This window comes from Diadema setosum, chromosome 1, assembly GCF_964275005.1.
Source record: "Diadema setosum chromosome 1, eeDiaSeto1, whole genome shotgun sequence".
Taxonomy (NCBI): Eukaryota; Metazoa; Echinodermata; class Echinoidea; order Diadematoida; family Diadematidae; genus Diadema; species Diadema setosum.
This window is the reverse complement of record NC_092685.1, coordinates 29,545,366-29,558,334: the sequence shown is the minus strand read 5'-3', so window position 1 is coordinate 29,558,334 and position 12,969 is coordinate 29,545,366. Positions and strand designations below refer to the sequence as shown.

Here is a 12,969-nt window from a genome sequence, read left to right as displayed (position 1 = left end):
CATGGCGTGACATTCACCCAAGGTTATTAGAAGACACACTTTGAAGTACTTGAAGAAAATAGCAGCAGTGTCGCTGAACTTTGATGATAGTCATTCGTTCAAAGAGGGCTCTTTGAAACCAAATTTTGCCGCGTGGTACTATACGATACCAACTGACGTCGAGAGGTGAGCATTCTAAATATTGTTTAGGATTTGCGGAGAATGTATGCTACAGTAGAGAGAGCTGTATACCTTTATGATCAGGGTTGCTACATATTCTCGCTCTCGTCACCCTGATTCCTCTTCGTATATGGTGACTTACAGGAAACGAATAGCAAGGTGCCGCTTTGAATGATAACACGCCCAGAGCAAAATCATAATTATGTCCTTGCGACGGTGAAGTGGCTACCCTCCTATATAAACACTCTGCAGTGTTGTCGTCTTACAGCAATATCGAAGAGGTTGATGTGTGTGCGGCCTCTTCCCAAAAGCGTCTATCAATGAGTACTTTGGCCGCAATCTCCGAGGTGTGTTCTCCTTCCCGTCTGTTTGTTATTCAAACACCTCGGATGGGATTGTCCCTCTTGTGTTCCCTTCGCATTTTCTTATTCCACCATAGTTGTCGTCGTCACCCCACCCCCTACACGCGAGCTTGACCTCCCATGCCGACCCGTATCAGTGTCTGTCATCCTCGGTATCTACTGTCATCCACGGTATGTCCACCATGCTCCTCATTCCTTCCCGACATCCTCGCACCCCTGTCTGATCCCCGCCGGTTACCCACGCTTTGTTTGCTTTGACTCATCGATGGATGTACACATGGACATGCAGAAGCCTTAAAAGTGCGGCTAAGAGGGCGACTTGTTGAAATTCACCATGGCACCATTCTGTAGGACGAGAAGGCATGGAGGCAGCTTAATTGTTGGAAATCGTCTTGGCGCCTGGTTTAGACAGAGAAAGCGCCATGGCGCCTTTGTAACTTTTAAAGGGATCGTATAGTTTTTGGTTGAGACTTAACTTCAGGTTTCTAACATTTTGATGAGATAATGAGAAACCTTTTAGGACATATAAGAATATATCATTCCAAGAGGAATTCAACGTTTGTTTGACGAAAATTGGTTTTGAAATGGCTGAGATACCCAAAATAGAGTAATCTTAGTAAAAGGTGGGACCCAATTATGAATGCTTCGTTTTGCTCTGTTTTTGGATGTCTCAGCCATTCTAGAAACGACTTGCATCAAATAAACTTTGAATTCCTCTTAGAATGGTATGCTGTGTACTATTTCACAAGTGGTGTCTTGATATCTTGCAAAACGTTAAAAGCCCAATTCTCATCTTTACCAATATTATACCATCCCTTTAGCATTTATCGTCGTGAGAATTTAGGTCACTGACCTTTAATCCAACACTGTTGTTCTACCATCGCACGTCTTTTTATAATGTAATTATTATACATTTCCTCGAAATACACTAAACATGTACAGCCACTACGATATTCACCATATATGTTATATATTATGATAAAGAAGAGAAACATTCCACTTGACACGGGAGTAGTCAAATTGCTCCCAACTTTTATAATTGAAGTTATCTTCAGCAAACAGTCATGTAAAATTAATACCTGAGCAATGTTTTATATCATTAATTATGCCCAAGCAATGTACTTGACTAGTGTGACAAATTCATTATCAATGACGCAACGCAAATTGTACACAAGACAGATATTGGTATTTTGCCAAATTCATTGTAAAATGGGAGAGCTATAGGGTAACGCACCCCGACGACAAGAGTATCATATTATGCACAACTGGAGAGTGGCCAATATCACAAATACCCCTGTCCTTGTATTGTTTCATATCAGCAAAGTTTCAAAGGAAACGGTGAAGAGATCGGAAACCATCAATTTTCGACGGGAATGATCAGACCCTGAGAGGGGCAAGTTTTAATGATACGCTGTAACAAGGATTAGTTTCTTAGCGCCCACAATGTTTCGCGAAGTGATGATACAAGTTGCATTACAGCTACTGTATGCACCCCTGCTAATTCTCTCGCCCCTTTAGTTTTTAATGCAAAACATTAGTACATTTTCCAAAATAAATAAGCAGTGTCGATTTACCCGCATAATTGTTATCATGTGTCACCTGAAAGTTAAGCAACGTCAGTGTGGAGTTGAGCGGAGACCGGGAAGAGAGAGAGAGAGAGAGAGGGGGGGGGGTGCGAACACTTCACATTGATTAATTCGGAAGTGGAAGAGTACTAGTATGTGAAGCGGATTAAGACGAGGGAGAAGGTTAGAGGCGACAGAGGAGGAGTGAGTGTTGTTGATGATGGTGGTGGTGGTGGTGGTGGTGGTGGTGGTGGTAATGGTATACAGGAGGACAATCACAAGGAGGAGGGGGGAGGGAGAAGAAGGGGCAGGAGGAGCAGGAATAGAAAGAGATGGACGAGGTGGAGGGGTCGGATTAGAATGGTGTGCAGTGGGATAAAAGGAGGATAAGAAGGCGATGGCTGGAGGACAATAGAAAGATATAGGATGTTGCGAGTAGGTAAAGGAATGGAAACGAAATGATGACGTGATGATGAACGTGGTGATGAAGAGGAGGAGGAGTAAATACAGAAGGAAAGGGATTAGAAGGCGTAGATATAGAAGGGGAAGAAGGAAGTGGAGTAGAAGAAAGAAACAAGACCACGTTGAGGAGGAGGGATTGGATTTGGCAGAGGAGAAGCTACATGCACATGGCTAGTAACGTGTCGGTGTTAACATAGGCAAACCCGATATATGCATCTGATTTTAAAGTTTCCAGACATGATGTAGGTTAATAGGCAATAACAGAGATCAAGTCTGTCACCGAGTGAAATCAGATTGCATTTTTGTTTTTCCTTGGGGCACATGACGCGCCGTGAAATGGGTGTTCAATGCCAGGACGTAGACCTATAGTGCAGGTTCCTGTTATCGGCCACAATATCCACTAAACAACCTGTCTGCTTTCTGAACGCCTGAATGAGCATAGTGGTAATATTTTTGACTATGACTTCATTTAAACTTACAACCCAAACACGCACTGCTCAATTTTAAAAGTACTTCAAAAAGGGAGGATGCTCAAAACAAAATGAGTTCTAGTTTTGCGTCAATGTCAGCAACAATTCAAAATACTTGTCTATAGAGCAATATTCCCAGAAAATGAGAAAGCTCAGCTGCAACTCAATATTTTTTTAATCAACTATTGATACTCCAAGGAAAAGAGAAATCGCTATGTCGCCATGGAATTATATTAATTCATATTTCACTTACAAGTATTAAGCACAATGTCATGCAATGTCATCAACTGCCCTCTGCCAAGTCAAGAAGTTGATTACACCCCGGGGATAGTGGAACGTGCGGCACGGATGACCTCGAATAACTTCATGTTATCTATCACTTCCAATTTAAGGCAAGTCTTACAGAACACACTAGTCTGAAGTGTCTTTTTAACAACCTGCAAGTTGTGTGTGATGTGATTTTGAAATTATCAAACGGTGTGATGCACTATTAATACTTTTGTCGGACAATGAGATTACTGACGCAGACACCACCTCCATCTCGGAGAATGTCGGCATGGAGGATTAGAACAGTAATGCACAGGTGTTAGTCAAAAAACAGACAGGGTAGCAAAAACAAAACAACAAAATGCTTTCGGCTTGTCGCCCGACCATGGGAGGAAGTGTGCCCAGCAATGCCCGGGGATTCCACGCAAAATATGATCTTCCCACGAGAAGTGTTATCCAGCTCGAATTCACAGTTCCGGTTTCTTTTCATATATTACTGTTTCTTTCTCCATTTTTTTTTTCTTTTTCACGTCAGGATACATTTAGAGGCGAGTGTCTGGCAGGTTGTCTCAGCGACCCTGAGAGGAGTTTCATATTTTAGTTTTGCGTCCAATCTTGTACATTTATTTATCAATCTGGTTGCTTGTTTCGCTTTGTCTGTCGCTCTCACATTTCTCAAACCTTCCCTCAAGCAATATGCACGTACGTACAAGAAAAAAAAAATCAGAGGCAAAGGCAGAAAAAAAAGAAAGAGGGGGGGGGGAGAGGATGCGTATTTCTTTCGGTTTTAATGATTTTTGACTTGTGTTGGCATTATTGATTACTATGTATTCTCATTTTTTCTCCAAAAAATCACATTGACTGTCCGCAGACACCAAATCCTGTAAGAGACAGGCTTGCACTCCGGAGAGCCATAAACTTAGAAACAGATTTGTGTCCTTTATGTTAAGCGATCCCCATTGACAACTCAATATTTTAGTATCGCTGAAAATGTGTACGGAAAGAAACACTTTTTGACTGCATTTCTTTTTCTTCTTTTAATGACACATCAATGTAGCATAATAATTATTTGCGTCGAGCTCACGTTATGGGCACTCACTTCCTCCGCAGACGATTTTCCCCTCCCAGGCAGGCAGACAGTAGCACGTATTGCCATTGACTTGTCGCCGCTAGAGAATAGGCTATAATCACACTATAACCCGAGTTTCTTGCTGCCACAAAGCCCGCGCTTTAAATCTCGTCGATAAAACTATCAGTCTGCAGACAAGGGAAAAGGGAAATGTTACAATAGTGTCCAAACTGATGCGCTGTAAACGGAGGGTATTCCCCGAGCGCCCATCTCGCTGATTGTGAATGACACTGTTGTCTTGTTTACGTCAATGGGTCACGTATTATGACCCTCGTATCACCAAGGAGCTATAATGATATACCTCCTTGGGATCACTAATATCAATGATCTTGTTGCTACGTCTTATGACCCTGCGTAGCATCAATGTCATCGATCTCGAAAGCACATTGTTGGGTGGTGGATTAGGGTCCTTACACAGGAGATATAGGGTGTAGCCCATCTTGTCATACAAACTTCATTTCTGTAGTTTAAAGGTATTATTTACTATTTCCAGATGAAACAAAACCCCAGTTTTAGTGCTTCAAAATATTTTTTAAAATGCGAGTTAGGGATAGAAACACTCCATGTAAAAATTTCAATCAGTATAGTCAATGTTAAGTATTGTTAAATATACAAATTATGAACAATAGTTATAATAATGTTTCTAGACTAAACTGTCTACAGTTATGGTTTATTGAGAAAAATAGTGATATCTCCTTACATTGCAGGCTTTATTACAAAATTTTATATGGTAGGATGTTTTGTTATACAATTGACCTACCGTATGCATTTAATGTGATATCTCGAACTTTTTAAAGTCACTGCTCCTAATGGTACTGTTGTAGTTTTTAGAACTTATTGTTAGTGTTTCATAAGGTTAAAAAAAAAAGTAATCCTAGATCATGAATTTGTGTTTGACAATGTTAGGGGTAATGATCCTGAATGAAGAACCCTCTCGCATAACGTCGCTTTTTGCGGAGTTCATAGTGATATGAAAATCCTAAAATAGCATAAAAATGCCTCATATGATTATTAATGAACTCTGTGCAGAAAACAGTGTTCTCCGATGTTATCATTGTACAATAATCGCAGGACAAACATGCAGACTCACAGAGCAAAGTCATATGGTACATACCCTAGCAGAGGGAACACCTCACATTTTTTCTTTTGAAAGTAATTAGAAATACAGGTGACCATCTCCGAGCGGAGTTTGACTAGGAAGATGACCAAAATCATCCATCACAAAGCACATTATAAATGTTGTCACTCACCGAGTAAAGAACATCACTTTATGAGGGCGTGCGGTGAGGTAAGGTAAGCGTTCTGCTGTGATGATTTTGATCTGTAAAGTACGTAGGCTATTCTTGTGTCGATCACCGATATCTGTGGCACGTGCGTCACCCAAGTGACGTAACATAACAGCGACAAAAACAAACGTAGAGAATTCTCATGTCAGTGTCAAACGTGCCATCAATTTGAACCAGATGATATTTGTCGGCAACAATATCTAATCGTATGAGGAGATTATGACAGCTACGAAGTGGTGTAATACTGCCTCCATTGTAATTCTAGTAGAATGTTTTATATAAAACTGGTGGTATGATTATCGTCTTATGTGTTAGTGTGTTTGGTGTTGTTACTGTATTAAGTGCCCTCCAGGGCAAAAACCGATGATGACCCCAAGAGAGAAAGAAAGAGAGAGAGAGAGGGGGGGGGGGGTGGGGGGTGGGGGGGTGGGGGGGGAGAGAAAAACAAAATATATGAAAGCATGATGTCCTCTGAATGTCAGAAAGATGGGATCACTTTGCACAGACTCCACTTTTCGTTCTCGTATGAACAGCACATACATCAGCCCAGTTTAGCGATGCTTAAAGATTTGGCAGACCTTGAACGAGAGTTTAGCTAATTTCCATCTAAAGTCTGCAGAATTTGAGGGGAAGGGAATATGAACTGACAGCTCGCGACGACAGTTTGCTATTACAGCATATAAGACCTAACTGTTTTTATTACCAAACATTACAATCAATATGTTACTGACCTACACTTTATCTTACCCCCATCCCCCGTGAATTATAGGCCTGTCTGTCTGATATGTACTAAACTTGGCATGCTTGGCTTCTGATTTGTGCCTAATGGTTTCCTCGTGAACCCCTAACCCCCCCCCCCCCCCAAAAAAAAAAAAAAAAAAAAAAAGAAGAAGATAATAATAGATAAAAAGTGGTCTATCGCAGTAGACATATCACACTCAATTTGTGTTTTATAAATGCCAACGCACTAATTTACGGTGCCAAGGCAATGAAGGAAAAAAAATCTTACCCATTAGCAAGTCCTCCAAATCTTAACGGACCGTCTGCTCATAAATGACATTAGACATCAAGTGTACGTTCGTCAAACCAATTCGTGGTGCGATTGCTTAAAGGCCATGGCTTGTGGAAATAATGAGAGTAAACTTGAACATAATGCAAGGCATTGTACGTAGCTGCGACGAATATTTGCAACTGGGTGATGATTTAATACTATACGCACAACGGACCGGCTGTTGCATATTTTGACATGGACGTGTCCATGCAGCTACTCAATAAATAGAAAATATTCGAAGCTATACCAGAAAACAGCAACGCCTATTGGCGTCGGTAGAGGCAGGCAATGAACTTGCGATGAAATTTCTTGGCGCCTATCTACTGATACAGTGAGTGCCAATTAAACTCGATTCACGGAGATGTAACCTGCATCTGTACCTAAAAAACATAGGGGCCAACTTCAGTTAGTTCTCTATTTCCGCCATCTGAGGGTATTAGCTTCATCATGCAAGCCACACCGATTACGCAATTAATTTGAGCTCCTGAGTTATTTGTTGTTGTTGTTTTAAAGAACGAAAGAAGAGAGAGTTATTTAACTAAAAAATTAAATACAGTAATTGACAAAGTCTGTCAAAGGGATGTGGTCTTGTGCATGTTCATTCATTCATCATTCATTCATTCATTCATTCATTCATTCATTCATTCATTCATTTATTCATTCATTCATTCGTTTATGGAATGAATGAATGAAATGAAAGAACACAAGACCCTTTCTCTTTTTATAAGATCTTGTGATCTTGTCAACCGCTGAGTCCATTACTCTTGTTTTACGTTTCTTCTCTGTTATCTCTATGATATTTCAGTGATTTTCCTTTATCTTAGATAGAAAATTAAAAAGGAACATGTTTTATTATTAATTTCTCTAGAACTGGCATGGGGCATTTTGACCAAAAACGTGAGTTGCAAATTACTAGTCGAAGGTCCTTTACAGCCGTATGATAATATGGGATGTGAAAGATTGCATGTGAAGAAAGGTTGTGCCCATTGTAGACTATCCTGCTGTACAGCAAAGCTGATTACAATCGGGTTGAACTTCGAGGAATTTGTGAAAATATTATAGTAATGACAAATGTGAAATCACGCTCTTTCGCGAGATGTGTTCCAGCCGCTGACAGTCAAAAGAATTTGGGGATTTCGTCTCCTCTCCTTTGCGCCAGAGAAACGCACCAATTCGTCAAAAAAGCGACAGATTATCAGACACCGTAATGGCAGTTATTAATCATGTGAAAAATGTGTCATATTAACTGGCTTTAGCTGTCCCGTGAGGTATGATTGTATGCTATGTTTTCCTTCTCCCTGTATTTCGATGTTCTGCGTTGTTATCCACGCTCACGTAACACTTCGCTGGCCTAGCAGAGATGAATTTTGAAAACATCATTGCGAGGATGTAAATAACAGCTAGAAATCGACTCAATTTTGACTCAAAATGCCGTCCGTTTTCAAAAAGAAAAACAAAAACAAAACAGCGTTTTGAAGTAATAGTCACATACAGTCACAAATGGCAATTAGATGAGGTTCACTACTATCCCATTGGTTTGTCCACATAGATGAGTTGGTAGGGTCTAAATCATATTTGCTCGTTAGTGATAGCGCAACTCTGTCCTCCATAACTTTGTGCAGGGAGGTGCACCTCCCTACCTCCCTGCTTTGTGATATCATCATTCCTAAATCGGTACCACCTCCCTCCCCCGTCCCGCTCCGACGGGAATACTCTCCGGATGGTACCCTTGGAAAATCGTGGGTTTGTCATTCTTTTTTTTTTTTTTCGTCGATTTCTTTTTCGACTTTTTTTTTCGACGAGCCAAAAATTTTTCGCGGCCCCTGTATCAAACTATGCCAATTCCAAATGCCAAATGAGAACGCAATGGGAACGTGAACTTCTGTATTTGCTGATGTGTAAGAGACACGCGTGGGCAGCATAATACAGAGTTGCCATCATACTACAGGCAACAGTTTTAATTCATTTCCTTTCCCCTTCTTTTCGAGAGCGACCTTCATTATGCTTTTCGAATGATAGATACTAGCTGTGGGGGAAAAACAACAAATTGATATGGAAGTTTTAGTGCGACTATTTCAGTGCGCTATTTCAGGTAAACAAGGGAGAGTGATGCAGGACGCAGTCGGGAAATTCGGTGCCATTTGCACCTTTGCCATCAGTCACTAGTTGGGCAAACACCACTTAGACAAATTAGGAACACATCTGAAGTATGTTTGAAGAGTTTCCTCGCGAGTATAAACAGCCACACCTGACGGCATCAGAAATCAGTTTGACCAGGCGACGATAATCAACCAAATGGAGAACATTCCTCGCTCGCAAGCCGACATCGAATTCGGGGGAAATAGAAGTCAGGAAAAGAGGGAGGGGGGGGGGCAGGATTACCCAATATGAGGACATTCACCTACTTACGGAAGTTCACAGTAGGACGGCACTTACGCCGACCTGTTTTTATACGAGTGGGACTGTGGCTTATATACGAGTCACTCCGTTTGTGCGCCCTGCGGACGAGGTCTTGCCCCCTCGATTTCCCCACGCCTGTCGTGTGGCGGTGGATGACGTATCGACATTGAAGGGCGTAAAATCGACGTAGCGATGGAGGAGGAGGAGGAGGGTGCGAAAAGAGAGATCGACCTGCACTGACTGAATCAGTCCCCCGATGACTTCCCGTGATGTCATTGTTGACGAGGTGTTCAGCAAAACGATGATTGACAGCCATCAATTTTCAGCGATCAGGTGACCGATCAGGTGGCCGATTGATCCACGCGTGTTGTCCTGAGCTGACTGACACAGAAATTTAAATTGCCACTGACACAAACGGAAAGCAGCACGCAGTGGACATGGCCAGTATGTGGCCTTCCACATTTTGATGGGGGAAAAATACAGATAAATTTCGAGATAGATAGGGTGAATAAACTTTATCTAATTATGAATTAACTTTATCTCATTATGCCTCTCAATTATGAATAAACTTTATCTCATGCCTCTCCGACAAGTAATTGACTGTAAGATTAAACTATCAGCACTTCCGTTTCCTGTGCGTCGCAATTAACTTTGAATCAGCCGCAAATTGTTTATGGGCTGAAATAAATTTCAAAGATATGACGTTGAATTTGACGAAAATGATAGTCATGTACTTAGGTCGAGGGTGACACGACATTTCCTCCTGCGACAATTACTCCTGTCTTATTTTCTCTAATGACTTTATAGGCCTATACTTCGTATTTGTATTAACTTTTGGTAAATGAAAATAAAGTACAATTGAATTGAATATAATTAAAGAAACCATCAGAAACATGATTCCAATTTTCGTGACGCACCCGTGCGTATATGTGACACACACACACGTGTGGAGTTGCAACCCTCTTGCCGCAAAGACCCCATTTCAGTGAATGACCTCTGCTCCCCCACCCCCGATTTTTTTTTTTTCACGATAATTTTAGGACCTAATAATGAGACACATGGGATGGTATTTGTCTTTGTACGATCACTCTCCACCCGTCTGCCGATATTTGTGCGTCCAGCGCGCGGTGGCACGCGTGAGTGTATTGACTCCCCGACATGTGGCGTACACGTGTACATACGAAGTGTTGATGGTCAAGCGTGCTCTTAAGCCAAAACTTGTCACAAGTGTATTAATGATGCAGTTTAACAGGTCCTTGCAGACAACAATAGGACTGTAATGAGGTGGTGAGCGCAGGTCTCATATCGAGTACACCCAAGGGCGCGATTTCATTTTCCAGCGAGAGACATCTCAGCTAGAGGAAGGCCTGGCAAGACACATCATCGGATTAGATAATCCCTATGGAGAAGAAAAAAAAACAACAACAACTTCTATGGATGTATATGAGATACGAAATAAGTATATCTTAAGTGAGGCGCAGTTAGATTGTAAGGGCTATTTCATGGTCAAAATGATATCTGCAGACAGAACAACGTTAAAAGATATAGAATGAAAGGAGTTTAATGAAAATGACAAAATCGCGATCAGAAAATTCTTGGAAATGTTAAGTTCCACGTGGCATTAAAGTGATATTATCGCGATAGCACATCATAATGCAGTTTCGATGAGGCGATTATGTCACTGCCTCACAACTTTTCCAGTATACCCTGAAGACAAATTTGCTTCCGATATCATGGAATATCCTCACATATCTATTTATTCTCTTCCAATGATATATTGACTGCAGTGTTTGTAATAACTTTGCAGTGAAGACTGAATGGAAACAGGTTGCAGTTACTAGATTATCGACAAATCTTCATGTTTGTTGAAATAATATTCTTGCGCACACAACAAAAAGATGAATGTCAGACAATGACATCAGGACATCATGACATCAATTTGCATATGGATTATTGTGACTGCTCAACATAGATTTCTTTCGCGAAAACAATGTTAGCCTTTAAAATCCCGTATCGTCCTGATTTCATGTAAAACCTCTGGAAAGCCTCGTGGCTGTCATCCATAACTCATATAAGTATAGGAAGTGTGCATACTATTTTGAGGACACAGGTAATGTCGTTCATTATTTTGTAGCGATGGAATTAAAGAGAAGAACATCTTCCCTCACATTTTATGTGTAAGGGATTTTTCCTCATGGCAAATACTTTCTCTGAGAATTTTTACATGTTTCTTGAATATTCCAGTAAACGAGCTGAATAAGGTTTCATGGTATTCATTTTTTTCCCGATGTACATACTTATCCCCACATACTTTGTTTATTCTCTTTCTTTTTCTTAACAGTCTCGGTGAAGCAGATTTGCTACACCCGAGTCATTAATGGCCAGTGCTACCCGGGAAGTGTTTCTCGCATGCCGACGACACAGATGCAGTGCTGCTGTAGTCTTGGAGTGGCCTGGGGCGCCAGTTGCGAGCGATGTCCCCAATCGGGTTCTGGTAAGACCTTGGCGAGGTCCTCGTAATAAAAAAAAAAAAAAAAACACGATATTCTTTTTTCGTTCTTTGTCGTAGACGTTTGAAAATGAAAAAGGACGGTACATTCTTCCCTGTCAAATCGATAATCGCCATGCATGTCACAAGATGTGGTGCAATAAAATTTCTATTTTGAATAAGTATATGAAAACTGTAAAAAAAAATATTTAAAAAAACGCAAAGAAAAAAAATCCTATGCAGTCGCAGTTTCTGATGTGCTTTTTTTTGATAACTGTTAGACATATTGTGTTCTGGAAAAATATTTCAGTCCTTGAATAAAGAGAAGATTATTTTTTGGATATCCCTTTTTGTCTGTATGCGATCGGGAGAAATCCAGTCGTAGTGGAAAGAGTGATTACGAATCTAATGTTATTAATTTTCACATTTCTTTCTCTGCTTCCGTGTTCCCTCCTCTTCGCAGCGGAGTTCCGTGCCATGTGTCCGCAAGGTACGGGCTACCATTATAAGCCTTCCAACGGATACAATCACGGTAGGACAAAGCCCCTGTGGTTAATTGCACTCTTCGCTCGCTTCCACGCTCCCTTCTCTTCCTTAAAAGAAAAAAATTCTTATCATTTTATTTTCCCACAAAAAGGCAGTCATCAGAACGAAGCAAAAAGCGTCAAAATTATTTATCTCTATATCTTTACCTTCATCTTCATCTCTATCAGCAAGTTCAAACTTCGATTAACCTCTAATCGCATCCATCTCACTAAAAATGCCAACAAGCCAGAACACAGACGAAGAGCCATGGTCAACAAAAAGGACAATATTTCTACTCCACATTATTCATTTGCGACAAAGTCTATTATGCTTTCCTTTTTAATATCATTTTGTATTTTACTGTATTCCTTTAACGCAAAAAAAAAGTTTTGTAAATGGCATTGTATTTATGGTCACTTATAATTGATTAAAAGTGGCATTTGCTTCATATCGATCTTAATGATACAAAAAGGAAATGTGATACAATAATTGATAAAAGCACTTCCACTAAAGGACTTCAGAAAAAAAAAAAAAAACTCAAGGTAGGGCCTAATAAGCCTGTATTGTGTGGTGGTCTTAGGGGGGATTTAGTTTTGCTGCGACCTGCCTATATTTAGAAAGACTTAATTTTTACGGCTTAATTATTTGCCCGCCGTTATATTTCGAGGAGTAGCCAGTAGTTTTGACCAAAACGATATTTTACCGGTTTCTCCGGCGTGACCCTGTGCTGTCCCTGGACTAAACGTGAAAGGGGTATTACCGTGATTAGTTTCCGTTGTGAATTCACTTTGTGTCTATATGATGT

At 40.6% G+C, this 12,969-nt stretch overlaps 1 protein-coding gene across 1 annotated transcript in view; it reads left to right on the top strand.

Moving 5' to 3' along the window:
• LOC140230397 (uncharacterized) overlaps positions 1-12,969 on the top strand; it is a 121,902-nt gene that overhangs the window by 35,425 nt on the left and 73,508 nt on the right. The window contains exons 6-7 of the mRNA XM_072310582.1: positions 11,493-11,645; positions 12,103-12,171. Of these exons, the coding sequence (XP_072166683.1) occupies positions 11,493-11,645; positions 12,103-12,171 (222 nt within the window). The remainder of the gene's footprint in view (positions 1-11,492; positions 11,646-12,102; positions 12,172-12,969) is intronic.